The sequence below is a fragment of the Tasmannia lanceolata genome, unplaced genomic scaffold, assembly GCF_043159265.1.
Source record: "Tasmannia lanceolata isolate RefF3 unplaced genomic scaffold, GAP_Taslan_0.1 ptg000023l, whole genome shotgun sequence".
NCBI classification, from domain to species: Eukaryota; Viridiplantae; Streptophyta; class Magnoliopsida; order Canellales; family Winteraceae; genus Tasmannia; species Tasmannia lanceolata.
In genome coordinates, this window is record NW_027518700.1 from 5,709,425 (window position 1) to 5,730,645 (window position 21,221).

General features: G+C 39.5%; 1 protein-coding gene across 1 annotated transcript; it reads right to left on the minus strand.

Moving 5' to 3' along the window:
* Positions 1 to 1,714: 1,714 nt before the first annotated feature.
* On the minus strand, positions 1,715 to 7,834 carry LOC143856776 (putative leucine-rich repeat receptor-like serine/threonine-protein kinase At2g24130). Its single transcript, XM_077367045.1, has 2 exons — positions 5,147 to 7,834; positions 1,715 to 2,990 (listed from the first exon to the last, which is right to left on the minus strand). Exons 1-2 carry the CDS (start codon positions 7,677 to 7,679, stop codon positions 2,569 to 2,571), a joined length of 2,955 nt encoding a protein of 984 aa, XP_077223160.1. The 5' UTR covers positions 7,680 to 7,834; the 3' UTR covers positions 1,715 to 2,568.
* Between the last annotated feature and the right edge of the window lie 13,387 nt (positions 7,835 to 21,221).

Below are 21,221 nucleotides of genomic sequence, written 5' to 3' on the forward strand. Positions count from 1 at the left end.
CCTCCTTAGTGAAAGGTGGATAGTTTATCATGCACATTTTTTTCTTCTCTAAATAGAAAAAGGATTTTTCCTCTAAATCCCTATTTTGCAAAGTATTTTCCAATTAGTCATTGAAAATTATGAAATGGCCAAAAAAATTCCAACTTTTAGAAAAATTTCCAAAGGCCCCTAAATAATAGACCCAACTTTGTTGCCTAAAACACCCTTTACTCAACTATAAAAATTATGATTTATTTTGCCTATATATTTTTTAGTCTGTGTTTTTTCATATTGAAATGATTGAAGCTTTCATTAAAAAATATAAAAACATTTTTTTAGGGTTACTCAAAGGACATGTTTTGTTTCAAAAAGGTTCAAAGCCTAATGAATGTTACCATAAGTAGTGTCTGGGGACTGTTTTTACTTTTTAGAATGTTGAATTTTTTGGTTATATAATGAGTCTCAATTACCAATTGGAATATATTTTATACTAGTAAAAAACCCGTGCGATGCACGGGCCGACAAAGAACTGTACGGACCACGTCATAGGTTGATCCAAACCGTCCATGTGATGGAACACAACATAAATAGGTTATGCCCCAAAAATCATTTCCATAGGCCGATCCTAGCCCTCAAATCTATAGATGTTTCCATAATTCCTCTTATCTTAAATCGGATGGTCAAGATCACCTTATAGTTTTTTAATTAAAAAACCATAAAGGAGGGGGTAAGATCGAAATTATTCGGCTCTAATGGGTGCCTTTGTTAAAAGCATAAAGGAGGGGTATGATTGAAATTATATGATCTAATGGGTGCCTTTGTTAAAAGCATAAAGGAGGGTGGGTAGGATTGCAATTATATGAGTTGAATGGGGGCATTTGTTCAAAAAAGTCAAAAAATGTGAGGTGTAATTCTCACGGATTTTTCAAAAAAATCAAAAAAACTCTCTCTTTTCATCCCGGCTTATTGTAGTAGATATGAGAGAACGGTTCCTACACATATGTGTAGATAAGTTATCTACACACTAGCTTAAAATACAGTGGGGGCCACATTATTTGGGTGATCCAAACCATTTATTTTTAAGGCCCTCACATAGATAGGGTGTCCACAAAAAATCAGATCCATAGGATCATCCTAACCATTCGAACTGTGGAGGCAAAAAATGGACTAATTTGTGAAGGTTTAAAGACATCCATTTTACCTCCACAAATCGTAGGGTTGGGATGATCCTATGGATCTGATTTTTTGTAGACACTCTATCTACGTGAGGGCCTTTAAAATGGATGGCTTGGATCACCCAAACAATGTGGGCTCCCACTGTATTTTAAGCTAGTGTGTAGAGAACTCTCTGCACATATGTGTAGGAACCGTTTTCTCTTGATATATTAAGGATTTATTTTGTGAAAATCCCAATAAAAAAATAAGGGCAGCTAGGTGATAATCACTTTGTTCAAGGATCCAAACCACCATTCATCTACTGGGTTCCACCTTGGGTAAGTGTGGCCCCAAAAAATTTACCCCATCCACTGAAAGCTTCAAAATCATTTTGTAGAGGAGCTAATTTTCTTTGGAATTAAGGTGTTATTAATCAACGAAAAATGTTTACAACCAGAGAATATAGAATTATCCTGATAAAGTTCCACAAGAAAGTGAGAACAGAAGATGATTTCTTCCCTTTCTAACAATTTCTCCATCAACAGCTTTGGTAGCATTTAAGTAGTATATGAGATTTCTCTTGGCAGGCAATCTTGGAGAAATTTGGGGTTGCTAAACTGCATTGTAAAGTTTTCCTTCCTCCAGCCAAACTTGCAAATTTCACTGACTTGGTGGTCACTTTGATATCCATCTTGCACAGAAGCTATAAATTTGAATATAAATCAAAACCCACTGCTCTACATTAGTTTGTAGAAAAGTTGAATGTCCAGTGGAAACTGGAAGCTACAAGCTTAAAATCTCCATTACCTTCATAACAGTTGAATTTTGAAAGCTGAACTGAATAACAAATCACCCCCTTTTTTTTTTTTTAATGAAAAAAGGTACCGATTTTTTTACGAAAAAGGATTACAAGTGCACTTCTGGGGATAAAGATTGCCCATATAAAATGAGGCCCTAGAATGTCCTCATTTAGCAAGGTGAACAGTCAAACCGTTGGCTCTTCTAGGAATAAGAGAGAATGATAAAACACTGTACAAACACAACTCTTTTATCTGTTTTATAAGATTGGCTAGTCTCCATGGGCCAACACTAATTCCTTTAGCCCACAAGATTGTGTTGGAGAAATTACTTTCCACTCCCAAGCTATCCTCCATCTGCGTGATGAAAATGGTCAATCCTTGGTGAAGGGAACGCACCTTGGCTTCTGTGTATTCAGTGATGCCGACTAGTCCCGCAAAAGAGTAATTGTTGTCACCCCTAGAATATCTCAAAATGCCTCCAATACCTGCATTGCCTGGGTTGCCAAGGGAACAACCAGTGACATTAACTTTGATGATGTTTCTATGAAGCGGTTTCCACCTTGCCACCACTTGAGATTTGGGAATGCTGCCTCTCAAAATTGTGTTTTAACTTCTAATGATGATATCTGACATACTAGCCGTTGTCTCCTCTAGTAATAGTGGAAGATGATATTCCCAATGATGATGCAAAGGTTGCGGTTGTGTCACCGGAAAGATAACGTTTCAGTCGATCCAAGTCATCGGCTGCATCGATCATGGTGGGTCTGATTGAAGGAGCATCTTGGGTGCAAAATAGACCCAGTTCAATTAGTTCTACAATTGCAACTTCCCACATGTTTTTAACTTCTGGGCTTTGATCCCATGAAGCTCTCAAAAGAGAGGAGTCTGTAACCTTTTCCAAACGGCCATGATAGTGTTTCTTCACCCACTTATGCAAGGTCAGACCCCCATTAAACATGTCATCAGTGGGTCTTTTTCTAGTAACCACTTCTAGCACGAGAATGCCGAAGCTGTATACATCGCCCTTCGTAGATGGCACTCTCCCGAATCCATACTCTGAAGCATCATCACATAGGAAAGCAGCATCTTAAATTAAAATGCCTAATATACTTTCAATTTCAAGTACTGAACATGTGTAAAGGCTTAAAGCCTCTCTACTCTGAACTAGATTAAATATACATTATGCATAGGTACATAAATACACAATTTTGTATGTACATATGTGCATTTCCCTTGTATTTGAATCATATTTATGCACTGTACATAGATAGATTGAGATAAAGAGATATGGCATATGCAACATCAGTAATCATATTTGGGAAATTTAGAGATGGAGAGATTAGTTGATTTTACAGGCATTTATAGGCAAGGAAACAATGAAATTTGCCTCTTTTCTGTCATTTAGAATATTGCAGGTACAAGTGTCTTTCATGACTTAATGTTTCTGTTGTGTACTTATTTCTTTCTTTCTTCACATCTGTAAACAATTTATAATATCTAATATTAATATCTTAGGTTTCATGGAGGAGTTCTGATAAGAAGAATCTTTGTATTGGTTTCAGTAAAATCTGATCCAAATTGTTGCTAACTACATAGGTTTATGCGACTCCAATGAGGCGGAAGCAAAAGAACTTCTCTGGGGGCTAAGATAGTATGTAAATGTAAATCTTGGACTCTGGATTATTGAAGGAGATTCCGCAAATGTCTTAGCCTGGGCTACCAACAAGATAATCTTTTCTCGGAAGATAACTAGCATTATAGCAGAAATAAGGGTTCTTGTTCTGAAAATTGGGCCTCAACTTCAGCACCAGAGAAGATCTGCAAACGAGCAGGCTGATAAACTGGCAAAAGGTGGGGTGGAAAAGGAGGGTGTGGAGGTAATTACTGCACCACAAGAGGAGTGATGGGGGTCTAGTTGAGTGAATGGCAAGGCAGAAAAATTTCTGGATAGTTGGTGGGAAATCTGTGAAGGAAAAACTACCACAATCAGTTCTCTGTTGGAGCTGGTTCCAAGCGGTGGATTTCTTGATGAATATGAAATTTTTTTTTCTGATGGGTAAGCTGGGGTTTAGCGGGGATGAATAGGAAATGTTTCCGGCTCATTGGTGAGAATAGGAATCAGTCTCTCTAGTGAAGAAAGGAGGAAGCTGTCAAAAATACTGAAAGGGGATTGTTGAGTGTTCTTCTCAGGTCTATTACTATCCATATCAGGCCTGGTAATTAGCAGTGTTGGATCAGGTTAATTCCCACTAGGTGGCCAGTTGCATGGAAAAAGGATTGCTGTTCCTCGTCTGTAAAGTGGGCCTAAACCAGGTGTGAAATTGTTACATATTCCCGCATGATATAATTAAAAAGAAGGCAATCCGTTGAGGGAGGCTGAGCTGAGTGTCATTCCTTTGGATTGTCGGAGAGTGGTGGGATTCAACAACGTAAAGGGTGATGTGATTATAGTTCAACGGGTGGGGGAGAGGTTAGAGGGTGGCATTGGTGCTCGCAAATCTGGGTTTGGCATAGCTGTTGTTTGCACGAGTGGGATGCCTCGTCCCCGTTTATGTAATTTGGTTCTGTTAGGGTCATAAGTGGGACCCATCCTGGTATGTGACAGGTTTAAAGGGCCTATCCTAACGCGTTTCATCAGCTCTAGAACTTTCGGCATATTGGTTAGGTACCTAACATCTTGGTATCAGAGCCCTCACCACGTCATGTGTTCGAGTCACGGAATGGGTGACCTGTGGAGAGGGCAACCTGAAAAAGGCTTCTGGGTAAAAAAATCTAGAGTGGGGTGACCGGTGACCTATGAAAAGCGTTACTTGGGAAAAAAAAAAGACTAGAGTGAAAGCCGGCACAGAGTGGGCCGCCGTGGACGGCAGATGCAGAAGCGTGATGGAATGTTACGGCCTTAAGTGTGTGTGCAGGGGTTGGGGGAGGGTCCAACTTGTAAGGGTATGGGATTAGGTGGGACCCAGCTTGGTATGGGACACATTTAAAGGGCCTAGCCTAACACATTCTATCAGCTCTGGAGCTTTTCGCGTATTGGTTAGGTACCCTAATAGATTCTGCCTTACCAATAAAATTTGTTAAAAAAATACACAGGTTAATGCAGTTAAGCTGAAGTAATTGGCATTTTCATAGAAAGCTATTCAGTACCCAGCCTTAATCTATCATGTTGAAAACTCAAAATGCATGAGTCTTTGTCAGTTAGAAATGCATACCTGGAGCAATGTATCCAATCGATCCGCAGAGTGAATTGGTTGCATTTTCAGCTGTTGCATTTCCCTCCCCAACTGCCATAACCAATCTAGCGATGCCAAAATCTGTTATAAGTGCAGTCATGTCATCGTTAAGTAGGATATTGCTTGGCTTCAAGTCACAATGGATGACTTGAACAGGTGAATGGTGGTGCAAGTAAACAATCCCCTCAGCTATATCACTACAGATATTCACTCTTTCAATCAAAGTCAAGTCTGAAAAACCAGAGTTTTGTGTCTGAGGGTAGAGATGGCTCTCTAGACTCCCATTGGCCATGAATGGGAGAACCAAAGCCTTGAAATCTGGCAAACTGCAAGCTGTTATGATTCTCATCAGGTTCCTATGCCGAATTCTCTTCAAAACTTGACATTCTCTATTAAAGCTCTTTGTTGAGTTTCTAGCTTGCAACTGTAAAACTTTCACTGCAACTACACTACCATCTCTCAACACTCCTTTGAAGACGCGCCCAAAACTACCGGACCCAATCAATCTGCTCTGCTCGAACCCTTCTGTAGCCTCCTCGATTTCTCTATAAGTAATTCTTGGGAAATTCCATTTTAAGGCTGGAGCTGACTTGTTTAAATTTCCATTTTTTCTTCTAAATCCTGTTCTTCTAATCATTCTGAACCCAACCACACTACAAATTGTAAACATAAAACACAATGTGGACACAATGCAGACAAGAAAGACCAGGAATTTGCGAGAGTGTAGCCTGGTTGTTTTCGTAGAATGACAACTTGGCGGCTCGGATGATAACCCACAGAGATGAAGATTCCCCTTGAAGGATTCTGCTGTCAAAGAATCAAAGACACCGCCTTTTGGTATCATTCCCGTTAAGTTGTTTGAGGCAAGATTTAGTTGGATGAGAGTGTTACAATACTGCAAAGAGGCTGGAATCTCACCGGAAATTTGGTTGTTTGAGAGATCCAAGGATTGGATGCTTAGTAGATTCCCCAAGGACAATGGTATTTTTCCTTGAAGAGAATTGTGAGAAAGATTGATCAACTCAGCAGCAAGGCAGCTGCCCAAATTGGAAGGAATGTCTCCAGTGAAATTGTTCCATGACAAATCGATTGCCCGGATTTTTTCCATTTTACTGAGCGCCATAGGGAGTGATCCTTGTAGGGAATTGTTAGAAAAATTCAAGTATATTGTCATATCCCTCAAGCCCGCGACTTCTACCGGTATGACTCCTGTTAGCCTGTTGTAAGATAAGTCCAATATCTCTAAACTCGCACATCGGCCGAGGCTCGAAGGTATGGTTCCAGAAAGCATATTTCCATTGAGAATAAGCTTCCTCAGTTGAGTGAGGTTTGCTAGAGTACTTGGAATCATGCCCGATAGTTTGTTTTTCGACAGGTCTAACAGTCCCAAATGCCTAAGAACACCAAGTTCTGGAATTCTGCCATGTAATAAATTGTTCGACAAGCACAGCCTCTCTAGCTTTGGTAGAAGGCATATTTCTGAGGGAATGGTTCCATTGAGAAGGTTGCTAGATAAGTTCAAGAGCGTAAGGTTAAGAAGGTTTGCTATATTTGTTGGAATTGCACCATGAATGAGGTTGTCTTCTAGATGAAGCTCTGAAAGATTAATCCGGCCAAATAGCGAGGGTAACTCGCCTCCAATATTGTTACCTGCCAGCTCAAGCTCCCTCAAGTGGGTCAAATTCGAAATGGAGGTAAAGAAAGGGCTAAGATTTGTATTACTATCATCACTCAAGAGGTTGTTATATGAAAGGTGTAATGTTTCCAGACGGGGCATGTGCCTTACAATTTCGGACGGCAATTTACCTGTCAGAAAATTATACTCCAGATCAAGATCCTTCATATGTGAGCAATTGGAGAGGGACACTGGAATGGTATGACTCAATTGGTTCTCATAAAGAAAAAGTGTTTCCAACAGAGGCAGTTGGTTTCCAACCTGTGAAGGAATGAAGCCAATGAATGAGTTGTAAGAAAGATCTATGTACTGTAGCCAAGTGCAGTTGTAAAATAGAGAGGAGGGAATCCGGCCTTGTAGTTGGTTTTTGCTCAAGTCAACATAAAGAAGTCTTGTGAGCTGCCCAAAGCTCTCAGGGATCTCATGTTTCATCAAGTTTGCTTTTAAGCTGAGTTCCTCTAATTTAGCTAGAGCTCCAAGCTCGGCGGGAATGGGTCCTTCGAGCGAGTTCTCCGAAAGATCAAGTTGCTCAAGGCAAGAAATGTTTGACAAAAATGGTGAGATTTTTCCTTGTAGATTGCTCCTCCAAAGGTCAAGTGCGATTACTCTTCGGCCATTCGAACTACAACTGATCCCATTCCAGTTACAAACATGAATGGTTTCAGTCCAATTATGGAGTGCATTCTGAGGATCAACAACTATGCCTTTCTTGAAAGCCAACAGCGCTGATCTGTCGGTGTTTATATCGTCATGTTGGCAGAGGTCTTGAAGAGGAAGAACAGAGGATGGGAAGGTGAGGAGGAGAAATTGGATTATGAATATGTTGAGAAACCCCATTTGATAATTTTTTGTATGTTACTGTGGCTAATGAATGTTTCCTTGTATGATGGAAGAGACCCAAAGGACAAGGAGACTATAGAACCCACATCATTAAAGAACTGAAGACTGAAAGAAAGGAGGGAAGGTGCTAGTAAAGCTCCCCATTCAAAAAGATATTTTTGAAGTGGTTGATTGGATGTAAGAAATATAGTTATATGGGGAAAGGCAATTAGGCTAGTGGGATGTAAAGGTAATAATTTTCCTTCAGAAAATGCATATAGTAGTCTTGAGAGCAACTGCACCTATGAAGTGGGAGCCTGACCCATTGAGTCCAATATAGACTCCACTACCTCTCTTATCTTCTGAACTTCTAAAAGAGATGCTATGGAAAAGTCACATGTTTCTCATTTTAGCACTATCCTGTTGATCAAGAACGACCAAGTATTTCCACTTTTTGTGGCCATTTATATACAGGCCATCATTAGATTCTCAGTTTGACACCATTTTTTTGTGGGCTACTTTTGGTTGTCTTTAATTTTTTTTGCCATGTTTTGGATGTTATTTTTGGTAACAAAAATCAAATAATTGTGGTAAATGTATAAAAATATTCTTGTAGTAAATATTGTTTCCCTGGCTCTTGATGATTCTTCTGGGATTTATCCATACAAGAAGAAGAGATATATATAGAGGTTGTTTCTGGTTAGTCACAACCACAGGGATTTGTCTCACATCACTAGTGTCTGTAGTACAGGCTACATATTCATGGTACAGAGTTAAAAGAGCAACAGCTCATTAAGCTTAATTTTGGTAAATAAAGAAAAATCATTTGATGGGCTTCGGAAATGTTAGCCTTCTCTCCTAATATGGGTTGTTAAGGGTAAGTCTTTCTCTTTTCTCAAAAATTTCCCAAGTTAGTTTTTGGTATCAATCTGGTCAAAGAAGTAATTTTTTTAACCTTCATCTTTGTGGGTTTGTTTGGGTATCGTTCTTTTTCTTTTCTTTTTTCTTTTATTTTCATGTCATTTTATCCAACGTAGGCCTTTGGATGCTCCAGTGAGAAGAAGTGACCCGTGCCAAGTTGATGGAGTAAAAAGAGGTAAGGGCAGACCGATAACAACTTGGGAAGAAACAGTGAAGAAAGACTTGAGGGCTAGGAACATAACAGAGAACATGACCTTGGATAGGAGAGAATGGAAGAAAATGATCCATGTAGACAAACCCAACTAATGTCAGGATTAGACTTGTGAGCCGGGTAGATCCTTTCACCTTCTTCATGAAAATTTTCTAAAGGATTCATTAGCCGACCCCAACTAGTTTGGGACAAAGGCTTAGTTGAGTTGAGTATTTTTTTCATGCCATTTCCAGATTGTTTTTTCTTGGTATAAATCTAATGATCCCTCCTTTAAATTATGGTAAAATAATAGATCATTTTTCTCCTCTGTGGTGTTACTCTTGGCAAAGGAACAGAACAATCATATTTTCTGTCTTTATTCAACTAATACAATTTACACCTTTCCTGTTGGTAGGTTACCCAGTCATCATGCAAATGGTTTCAAATGATTAGATTTTTCTGTTATTACATTTCTCCACTAAACATAACAACAGTTTTAGGGAACCAAGCTGTTGGTTCAAACGCAGTTTTAGGGAACCAAGCTGTTGGATTTCAGTATAACAACCTTGTCAATGATTTGACAAATTCACTATATTTTACTAATCAAAAGTCCTTGGTGGTTCAAAGATTTGAACAACACTCTAAACTCCACTGTATTTCTTCTGCTTCGAATGATGAGATCAAACATCAAATGATGCGCTATTTTTAGAGAGGACAAAATCTTTATGCTAGAAATTCTAGAACTATGGCCCTGTTTGGATTGCAAGAAAAACATTTGTGGCGGAATTTTTATTTTTTGTAGATTGTATTTCTTTTCCGTGATTTAGAAAGAAATGATATTGATATGGGTAAATTTAGAGGAATATTATCACAATTTGAAGGCCCTCTAAATAAAACTTGAACCCCAATGTTAAAAGTTTATCTTTTTCATGGGATTTGCTAGCGTCCATCGCAAAGGGCATTTTGTGGAACATCTGTTGCATGCGACAGCAGCCACATCATGAATAATGACAAAATCTGTTGGAAAGTGAGCCTATGTGGCTGCTGTCACATGCAACAAACGTTCCACGAAATGCCCTTTGCGATGGATGCTAGCAAATCCCCTTTTCATTTGTACTCTTACTAACAATAGAAAATTTTAGGGAAAAAACATTTCCATTCCAAACTTTTCCAAAAATTTTGAAAATTTTCCTTTCCCAATCTATCTGTAGTATCTATTTGTATTTATATCTGTAACAGGGAAAAGATATGGTGATGCCAAACACACATAGTAAGAGTTTGCTATGGGTTAATCATATGGCAGTCCAAAATGATCCCCACTTGCTTTTCTTTCAAGAGTGGTGGGTTCAGGGTGGGGGACGTCGACCACGTACCGTAGGATCTTTGATGCGATTGTGGTAAAATCCATCCACACGAACTATGAACATCATCACGAATATCACCTAGAATGAACATTTCTAAGGATATTTTGCGGTACAGCATTATGCTGGTGATGATAAATAGAAAATTATGGTGCTATTTCTCAATATGTGTGTGTGTGTCTGTGTGAAAAAATCAACTTAATTTTGATGCGGCAAGATGAGGCATGGATAAAGTCACTCTCTTTAAGGTGAATTTGAGCCTCTACGTAACGGTAGAATTTCAAGTGCTACATTTACAATGAATGTATGCTAACACGTTCCATCAGTCATGGGGCTTTTGGCGTATTGGCTAGCTACCTAACATTTGGTATCAAAACCAACACTATGTCTCCTGTTCAAGTCACATGAGGAGCGACTTGTGAAAAAGGGCTATATTTAGGGGTGTCAATGGACCCAAACAGTCCAATGGACTATCCGAATCCGATATTATCAAATTATTTTATGAAAATACCCTCCAATTCTTATTACATTAAGGTTTATTTCAAGGGTATTTTAGTAAAAATAAGCCATAACAATTTTTCAAGCGATTTCTATTTTCAGTATTTTGTCATTCAACTGTCTCAAGTCTCGAGTTACACTCCTCCGAATCTGATCTCACCAACAAGAGATTTGAATGGATCGTGAAAGTCATCACAGAGTGAGCTGCTCAAATTGTGCAGTAAGCACATGCATCTGGCCCCATACGCGAACAAGATAAGAACAGCTTACGCCCGTTCTTATCTCATCTTCAAATGAGCACCAAAGTTGCACATGAATCTCACATATTCCTGCAATGATCCGCTGCGAAAGCCATTGCCACCCATGTCGTGTTACACGAACTGTAAATTCAGTACGCCATTTCTTCACCTCATTTTGAGCCAAACAAGGAGCATACAATAGTGTGGATCACATCTGTATTGCACTTACAGAGAAAATCGTGTGGCACATGAATGTAGATTCACATACTATCCCACCATGCTCATGAAAATGACTGTGATAGCTACCCAAGAGGAGAAGCCTTGAGGGTGACATGACAATAACAGAAAATGCAGTACAAAGAATGCTTGAGATCTTCTGCTGGGGAGAATTGGTTTTATTGGATTATGTCTTGTTTGCCATGGTTGATGAGATTCCTTTATTAGTGTAGCTTTGGGAAAGTGAAATGGTTATAAAAAGAGTCTCTCATAGGTACTTTCCACGTACATTCTCCCAAAACCACATGAAAAGTAGATTTTTTGATATTTTTTCCTGTCAAACTGCTTGATGTATAAAAAAAACATCCTTTCCATCTGTTTGGTTTCAGGTATTTACTTCGTAGAGTAGTGGTATAAGTAGCCAACAGGGAGGAGATAAGCCTTGGATTTACCTAGAACATACCTGGTAGAATAGTCTAGTGTGTTTGGTTGTCAACCTCGTAGAGTAGTGGTAGGGGTGTCATCACCAAGAGAGAGAGAGAGAGAGAGAGAGAGAGAGAGAGAGAGAGAGAGAGAGAGAGAGCATCATTCATAAGAAATCTAAGCAAAAACAAAAACACCTTTTTGTAGTTTTTTTGCTTGGATTTTGTTGGAAGGAGACAAGGATGACACATTACCAGACAAGGAGTAGACAACCCAGAGACATCCCTAGTAGTTTATAAAGATTTCATTCTCAACAAAACAAGAGTTTTGATGACGTGGCACCGAAACCCCAAGTAAAACTCTATAAATTAAAGCCAGGCTTTGGTGCAACCAAACGGATATGTATAACGTGAGAGAGTGTTACGGTCCTGAGTGGGGGCCCGCCTAGGTATGGGACTGGATGGGACCCAGCCGGGTATGGGACATGTTTAAAGGGCCTTGCCTAACTTGTTCCATCAGCTTTGGAGCTTTTGGTGTATTGGTGAGGTACCTAACAGAGAGTTGGAGATTTTTCGCTCAAGAAAGAGACGCTGAGGAGCGTGGGTGGGGGGAAGGGCGGGATTGTGTGGCCTTTAGGTTAAAGAGAGGTAAAATTGCAGGTTTGGGGATTGGGTTTTTCTTATCTTGGGTTCCTCTCATAGTGGAAAGATCATAATCAGCAGTAGACCTATGTCAAATATCAAGGGTGGCACATTCGTCGTACCCCATTACACTTGGCAATGTGCGGACACTACATAATTTCACCTGTTGTTGTACCATGTAAAATTTTGGCATTCCTGTGAGTAACGTTTTCTTCTTTATTTTATTTACTTCCATATGCATGTGGATTTTATCATAAAATCACGATCGGAGCGACTTCTAATGCCCAGTTTGTTTTGAATTTTGAGAATCAATGAGTCCAAAAATGATTAGGCTCAAATTTACTGTTTGTTTTGGATTTTGAAAACCGGTTGCGAGTCCAAAACTGATTATTGGACTCAAAATTAGTTTATCTTTGTTTTGGGTATTGAGAATCGATTGTGAGTCTAAGAGTTGCACCCCAAAAGAAATAGTGGACCATTATTGCCGATGACTTAGATGGAACACACATAAACAAAAAAAAAACGAAAGAAAGAAAGAAACAACTCTTGAAATATTAGACAATTCTAAAATGGGATTTGCTAGCGTCCATCACATCAGGCATTTCGCGGAGCGTCTGTTGCATGAGCGAGCAGCCACCTCAGATGAATTAAATTAATAAGACAAAAGCTATGCTGATGTGGCTGCTCTCTCGTGCAACAGATGCTCCGCGAAATGCCTTCTGCAATGGACTCTAGCAAATTGCTTCTAAAATTTAGCCTGCTCGAAAGTGAAAAGATATGAAAATACCTTTTCACATGTGACTTTTGAATAAAGAAAGTAGTCATGCTAATTTCAAAAGGAGGAATGATGCGCCCTTGCATAAAGAGCCGGAAAAGGGCCCTGGATTGGATCATGTCATTAAGTGTAACTAATTTGACTTTCGAACCGATTTTAAAAAGTAACCGAAAATGACGTGGATCCAATCAAGGGCCCTTTTCTGACTCTTTATGCAAGGGCGCCATTGCCTCTATCATTCCTCTTTTAAAAATACTAATATTTTGAAAATGGGATTTGCTAGCATCCATTGCATAAGGCATTTCGTGGATGGGCTGTTGCATGTGAGAGCAGCCACACAGGCTCACTGTTCAGCAGATTTTGTCTTCATTCAGGAGGTGGCTGCTCTCACATGCAAGAGCCCATCAGCGAAATGCCTTCTGCGATGGACGCTAGCAATCCCTTTGAAATTACCCAACATCTTCATGGGTGAGATCATTGCATAGACTTCATTGATATTCCAACGGAGCCACTTGTTAGTAGATAAAAGATGTATGTATCATGTGCAGTGTTTATTGTGTGCGGTGAAGTTGAGTATTTCTCAGAAAGTACAGTGGGGCCCACTTTGATGGGCAACAACATGAATAGACTGTACCCCATAAATCATCTCCACAGGCTGATCCTATCCCTTCGATCATGTAATGGGACTGTAGACTGTAGAAACCTTTACAAATCGGAGACTTGGGCCATGTTTGGCTGCCAGGAATTTTTTTTCATGATAAATCCGTGTATGATGTATCCAAGTGGTGAGAGAGAGGTAGGGCAGTGAGAGAAGGAGAGAGATTTGAGATGGCAAGATTGAGATGAGCCTGAAAATAAATAAAAATCAGGAAAAAGTCGTTCCGAATTTGAGTAGAGGTTTTTGTTTCCTATTTTTTTGCCACTCCTCATCACAAGAGACACTAAATTGTTGTTTTTTGTTTCCTCATTTTTAGCCACTTCATCCTCATCTCCACTTGGGACAAAGGCTTTGTTGAGTTGAGTATCCTCATCTCCACTTGAAGACACCGATTTATCATGAAAAAAAAATCATCATAGTATCTATCATTTTTACAATCATAATGATTATCGGAACGAAGACCATATTAGAAGTCTTCTCCTTTCTTATAAGGTGATGAACTATTTAGGCCTAGTATAAAAACTCTTTTGAGTCAATCATCAACATACCCAAATTGACTCAATTTTATCTTAGTTGAGTTCTTATGTAAGTCCAAGTTTTCGCTATACTACGTCAACCTTGCCTGAGTTGACTCAGTTTCATCTTAGTGGAGTTCTTGTTTAACTCCAAGTTTCGACTTACTAAGTCAACGAAAATGCATTTGACTTGCCCAGAAAAATGGTGGCCCAGTGCACGAGGTTCCCGCCATTTGACTCGCCCAAGTTAATGAAAGTTCCCCTACATGAGTTACTAACTTTCCTGAATCGGTTTCCCTTTATCTTAGTCGAGTTCTCGTCCGAGCCTAAGTTTTTAAAAGCTAGTTAGACCCTTCAAAGTACTACTATGTTTGTTAGAAACCCCATCCTAGATTGGTTAGGAGGGTGTTCAAATTGTCAAAATTATGTAAAACTGAAATTAAAGAACCTTGAACCCTTTATCATAATAAATCTTAAGGTCTGGCGAGTTTTCTTAATTCAGGCGGATAAAAGGAGTTTTCTGATTAACAAGGTAGGGCCAAAATCAACTCCACTTAGGCGAGTCAATGATTATCGCGTGAAATTTTAAAATTTAATAGCTATGAACTTCTCCTTTTCTGAATTTCCTGCTTTTAGATTCATATTTTGTCATCTCAAACACAGGCAGCGATGGCTCTTCGCGGCAGTGGCTCTTCCATATACCTTGCAACTCCATTCATTTTGCGTCTGATCCTTAGATTCTTCAAGTTCTGACCTTTTGTAGCCCAACCCCATTCTAGCTGGAGATGATTTATTTTAGAGTGATGGGCTCTGCCTTGGCACTCGTAGGGAAAACTTGGGTTGCACATGAGGTTATTTAAGACCTTATGAATGTAAAGTCTCCTTCAGCTATTAAATACCCTGTAAGTATTCTTTATGGTTATTAAATATCTTATACTTTTAAGCTTTGGCTTTGTTTCTACCTCATAAAAAATTTAAGTATAAAATCAAGTATTCTCAAATGAATAATGTTTGCACATAGTGCATGCATGCCTTCTTCTTATAGATAATTGGAGAAGTGGGGTGGTCACAGATTAATCAAAACCTTATACATGAAAACTGAAAAGTTCTAATTGATTATTAAATACCCTATGGGCATGTTTGGCGACCATGAAAAAATTTTCCATGGAATATTTGTCGGGCCAATTGTGATAGAGGGGTGGAGAAGATGGGAGAGGGAGAGACCTAAGAGAGGGTAACAGTGGAGAGAGCATGAGATATCCCTAAAACAACGAAAAAAAAAAAACTCTACTTAGAACTGCGTTTTTTCCCCTGTTTGGAGGGGCTTTCATGCTTTCCTCGCACCCACCCTATCAACTCTCTCCTTCACCAGCCCAACTATCACAACTGTCCCACAAACATTCCATGAAATATTTTTTACATAGTTGCCAAGCATGCCCTGTAAGATTAAGCGGAATGATAAAATGAACGGCGCCCTTGCAAAAAAACTCCCTTGGTTTATCATTCCTCTAAATATTATCTTCTCCGTGTAAAAAAAACTTAGCTGAAGATCTTTTTTTTTTTTTTTTTGTATAATTTCCTTTCCAAAGATTTAAGAGCCCATGTGTATCCCACTTGACTTCCAATGCCATAATCACTATTGCTTGACTGGTGAAACTGTCATGTCGCACCATTACTAGTCATTTCCTCAAAATTTTACAAGGATATGGTCTGGTCCTGCACTCCTGCTGTAATTGTTGAAGAACCCTTTCAAGGTCCATTTCCTCAATTGAAATAGCTATCAGGGATATGGTATCTGCACTGCACTCATATATTTTGACAATGGTCTTTCCTGAACACTTCCCTGATTGGATGTAAGGCCATGTTTGGCAACCATGAAAAGAAAATGCATGGAATATTTTTTTTACCCATTGTCAGAGTAGGGTAGATGTCTGACGGGAGAGAGGGGACAATATTACCAAGCAAGTGTGTGCAACAATTCCAGTGTGATGGGCCTGTTAAGGAGTAAGGACCATCCCGGAAGGCATTTCGTGGGCTGGCTGTTGCATGAGAGAGCAGCCACATAGGCTCAGATTTTGTCTTTCTCTTTCATTTAATTCATATGGTGTGGCTGCTCTGTCATGCAACAGCCGGCCCACGAAATGCCTTCTGCAATGGTCCCTAGCAAATCCCCTCAAAACAAATATATAAGAAAATCCATATCTTATAAAATGACCAAGCTAATCCCCAAAAACCATCTCCATCGGATGACCCTGACCCTCCAATCTTATATACGACGGGCACCTCATGTAAATATCTCTAGTGTTTGAAGAGTTAGGATCATCTTAGAGAGATGATTTTTTGGCCAAGGCCTATGTAGCTGGGCCGCAACAAATAAACGGTTTGGATCTTCGAATAAAGTGACCTCAAATTATTTTTTATTTTTATTTTTTTGAAAAATACACTCTTTATGGTGTGCACTTTCTTTAAAGATCTTTACTATTCATTCTTGGGCACACTAAGGATTCATGTTCAAATAGAGAAGGGAGAGAGACAGAGTACTGGTTGTGGGAGAATGAGTGGGGCCCACCTTGTTCAAAGATCTAAACATTAAAGCTTTTTGGGCCCCAAGGGAGGGGGGCGGGGGGAGAGAGATGGTGATTTATCCTACAAAGAGGGGGGGGATTTATCACCGGCCTAAAGCTTTTGGGGAACTCTAATACCCTTTGACGGCTCAATTTGTAAACCCCTACTCACCTAAAAAAAGGTCAGTTAGTACCTCGATTAAAGCATGGTATTGCAAACATCAGCTGCCTTCGATTAAAAAGACGAAGCACCACAATTTGAATTGAGAAAAAAAATACCAATCACAATATCTCGTGAAAATGAGGAAAAAAAAAAGGGAAGTGATATATCCGCCCGTTTTGATCACCAGGAACACCCCCCTGTCAACGTATCAATGACTCAAGAGGGGCTGTTGTACTTATGTCAGGAGAATTCAATGCCCTTGATTGCCACAAACACTGACAAGGGGTGTTCCTGGTGATCAAAAGGGGCGGATATATCATTTCCCAAAAAAAACCACTCTCTCATAGAAAATAGCCAGAATAACCCATTTTCAAAAGATAGGAGGTTTTTTTTTCATTTTTATGATATAGGGTTTTTTTTGTTATTTTCCTATAAGACATGGTTATTATTATCATTTTAAGAAATATGAATGGTTTGGTAGTTTTCTATGAGATAGGTAGTTTATCATTTTATAAAAAAACCGACATTTTTGTATTTTCCTTGAGATTTAAGTATTAGTGTCATTTTTGGAACAAAAAAAAATGATGTGATGCATGGCCGTATGAATCGGTATTTTTCAAAAAGTATGGTACGTCCCACACCATAGGATGATCCAAACCATCCATTGTGAGAGAGGACTTGATGTTACAAAACTAGTGTGTGCAACAATTCAAGTGTGTAGTGAAAGAAAGAAAGAAAACATAAAATCAAGAGACACAAGAGATTTACTTGGTTCGGCAAGGAGAGATTTCTAAAACTTGGATTTCCTACTTAAAATCCAAGAAACGCTGTCAGGACAGCAGTTGATCATGAACCCTCTTTTACACTGTTTTCAAACTAAAACCTGGATTCTAAAATCCGCGTATCCAAACGACCTCATTTTAGAATCTTGGATTTCCTCAAAATCGTAGTTGGGAGACGAGACTAGAAGGACCGACTGCTTCAATTCTCTTTAGAATCTTGGATTTTAAGTAAGAAATCCAGGTTTTTTTAAATCTCTCTCACATCCTGAGATTTCTAAAACCTAGAAACATGGGATGGCCTTACTATTCTCTTGTTGATGGAAAGAAGGGCGAGAAAAAAAACAAACGACAGTTGGCCCTCCTTCTTCTCACGTCTCCCAACTACGATTTGGAGGAAATCCAAGATTCTAAAATCCACGTATCCAAACGCCCCTAAGTGATAAGATTTCTAATGAGGTGTAAGGGCCTACAAAAAAAATGACAAAATAAGGGCCTACCAAAAATGTAAGTGGGGCATGTGATGATTGTGGGACCACTATACCAGCAAAAACCTCTTTGCTTCATATAATTTTGGTTACACAAGCGCTCGGAATTCATTGGAATTTCAAATGCCAATGAATGCCGATTCCTTATTTGGTTGCCATTATTGTAATGAAACTCCACTTGACTACCTAACATGTTTGAGGCATTATTATAGCTTTTTCCTCATGTGGCGCTCATGTGGCACAAATCTTTTCCCTACTCATTTTCCAAACAAATTCTACCAAACTGGTAAATTTTTGGTAGAAGAATAGTGGATAAGGTCTTGCTTCTCTCTCTCTCTCTCTAAATTGGTAATGAAACATTTTCCACTACTCTCCGAAAGGATTGCTGTGCAACCAAACTGTTATTGGTGAAGCCCATTCTCAGTCTAATATGAAAAGTATGGTACAGTTTCATGAATTAGGGTTTTTCCCTCTATTGTAACGCGTCTCGGAACGCCATATATAGGGTGTGATAATTTATTTATATTTTGCACTTGATAGTGTGTTGGCTGTTGCTTAGGAAAGTTAAGTAGAGTTAAGAAGTGTTACTCTCTATTTGAAATGCAGCTTATATTTTGAGCCTTGTATCTTCATCTATTAGAAGCCAATTCAGTGAAATTTGAAGTCTTTAGACTAATATAACAACTTCTCCTTTGTTCTTATTTGAATCTAATCTTCTACCTCCATGTAGTCATACAACCGGACATAATGCCCAATTTTATTTTTCATTGCTATTCAATAACACTTTCTCGACGGAAGATCTTTAGAAACATTGTTGGACAGTTGAAGCAAAAACTGATTTATAATCGGGTCGAAATCATATGCTCAAGCCCTAACCAAATGGGAAATAGAAGACTCAATACTAGTCCACTGGGCACCCACTAGTTAATTGGATACATAATAGCTATGATCCAGGCCCATTCTCATTGTCTAAACAAATGGACTATTATGTTTGACCATTCAGAGGATCACACATCTGTATGGAGCCCACTGACCATATGGTTAAGATTGTCCGATCAGTCTTGTCGACGGGCCCACCATATGGATGGTTCAGGCCCACCATATGGAGTGTCCTTGTAAAGGCACTCAGATCCCATTAGATCACATCCCTGATGAGCTGAAGATCATCATCCATTCTGATAAAAATGGAACAGTGTATCAGCGTTTGTAGTCTTTTTTGTAGTTTCTTGTTTGGAAATTTTCCTCCTAGTTTGCTCTTTCAGCCCCATGTACTCCCCCCATTCTATCAATGATAGTCTGGTTTATTAGTATATCTGGTGGGGGTCTTGCCTAACCCTAGCTTACTCATAAAAAAAAAAAAAAAAAAATGCAACTTTATCGGATAAATAGAAAAAGACAGATTTGCTAGGGACTTTCGCAGGAAGGCATTTCATGATTCGTTGTTGGAAATTGCCAAATTGGCTCCCCAGACATTGACAGAGATCCCGGGGGCCAATGAAGTGCACCAATCCAGCGATGGTGTTGTTCCATGAGAGTGCAGCCAGCAACACAGGCTCACTTTTCAGCAAATTTTGTCTTATTCATTTAATTCATACGAGGTCGTTGCTCTCTCATGCAACAGCCAGCTCGGAAATGCCTTTTTGTGAAAGTCCCTAGCAAATCCCAAGAAAAAAAATAGGGATATCCTGAAACCCTTTTAAATTTTGTTGCTAAAATGGATTTGCTAGGCAATTTCGCAGAAATGGCGGGGCTCATATTTGACAGCCACCTCAAATGAATTGATTCAATTGAACAATAAGACAAAATCCACTAAAAATTTAGAAATCTACTTAAAAGTAAGCATGTGTGGCCGTTCTCTCCTGCAAAATTAGCATGGAAGTGGCTTTCCGTGAAATTAACTAGCAAATCCCTCTTAATAAAGTGGCACAACCATGTTTGATAATTGCAAAAACCTATATTGTCTTTTATTATTTAAAAAAGAATAATGATATGGTAACCGATTTGCGACCGATAGTTGAACCAAACAAATAGCTTCTTAACGCACTAGAAATCTTTCCCTTGCTTTTTAACTCTCTTTTAAGCAGGCCAAATAATAGGTCTGAATTCACACATTGCGTTTTTGGTACAACACTACAACTTTCCTCTCATAATATTGGCAAAACTAATAATACCTCCATGGGGCATGTGGGGATTTGTTAGGTTATACTCTCGGTTCCACACTCAGCCTCCGTTTGGAAAATAAAAAGGGATAGGCATGACCGTTGATTTGACCGTTTTAAAGGTGTATTTTGTTACGGTCCTAAGTGGGGGCCCGTCTAGGTATGGGATTGGGTGGGACCCAGCCTGGTATGAGACAGGTTTAAAGGGCCTTGCCTAACCCGTTCCATCAGCTCTGGAGCTTTTGGCGTATCGGTAAGGTACGTAACATTTTGTATCAGAGTAGCCATCACGTCCTGTGTTCGAGTCGCAGAAGGACCGACCTGTGAAAAGGGCTACCTAGAAAAAAAATAAGAGTGAAAAGCTGTTACAGAGTGACCGCAGAGGACGGCAGGTGCAGAAGCATGGTGGTATATTACGGTCCTAAGTGGGAGCCCGCCTAGGAATGGGACTCGGTGGGACCCAGCCTGGTATGGGACAGGTTTAAAGGGCCTTGCCTAACGCGTTCCATCAGCTCTAGAGCATTTTGGCGTATCGGTAAGGTACCTAACATTTGGTATCAAAGTAGCCACCACGTCTCATGTTCGAGTCACGGAAGGAGCGACCTGGAAAAAAGGCCAGAGTGAAAGCTGTCACAGAGTGGGCCGCCGAAGACGGCAGATGATGAAGCGTGGTGGTATGTTACGGTTCTAAGTAGGGGCCCGCCTAGGTATGAGACTGGGGGACCCAGCCTGGTATGGGACAGGCTTAAAGAGCCTTGCCTAACGCGTTCCATTAGCTCTGGAGCTTTTAGTGTATCGGTAAGGTACCTAACATATTTATTGCTTTTACGGGATTTGAACCTCTTTCTTTGTCTTGTCTTTTAGTGGAAGCGGCTCCTTTGATTGATGACCTAGCAAATCTCTTAAAAACCTGTACAGTGTTATAACTTATCACACTTACTAAAAACTCTTACAAACCAATTAAAGAAAG

Excerpts from the sequence above, each read along its gene's own strand:
- LOC143856776 (XM_077367045.1), bottom strand. The coding sequence starts at position 7,679 with ATGGGGTTTCTCAACATATTCATAATCCAATTTCTCCTCCTCACCTTC. Across the intron at positions 2,991-5,146 it reads GATTGGATACATTGCTCCAG|AGTATGGATTCGGGAGAGTG; the intron begins GTATGCATTTCT and ends ATGATGCTTCAG.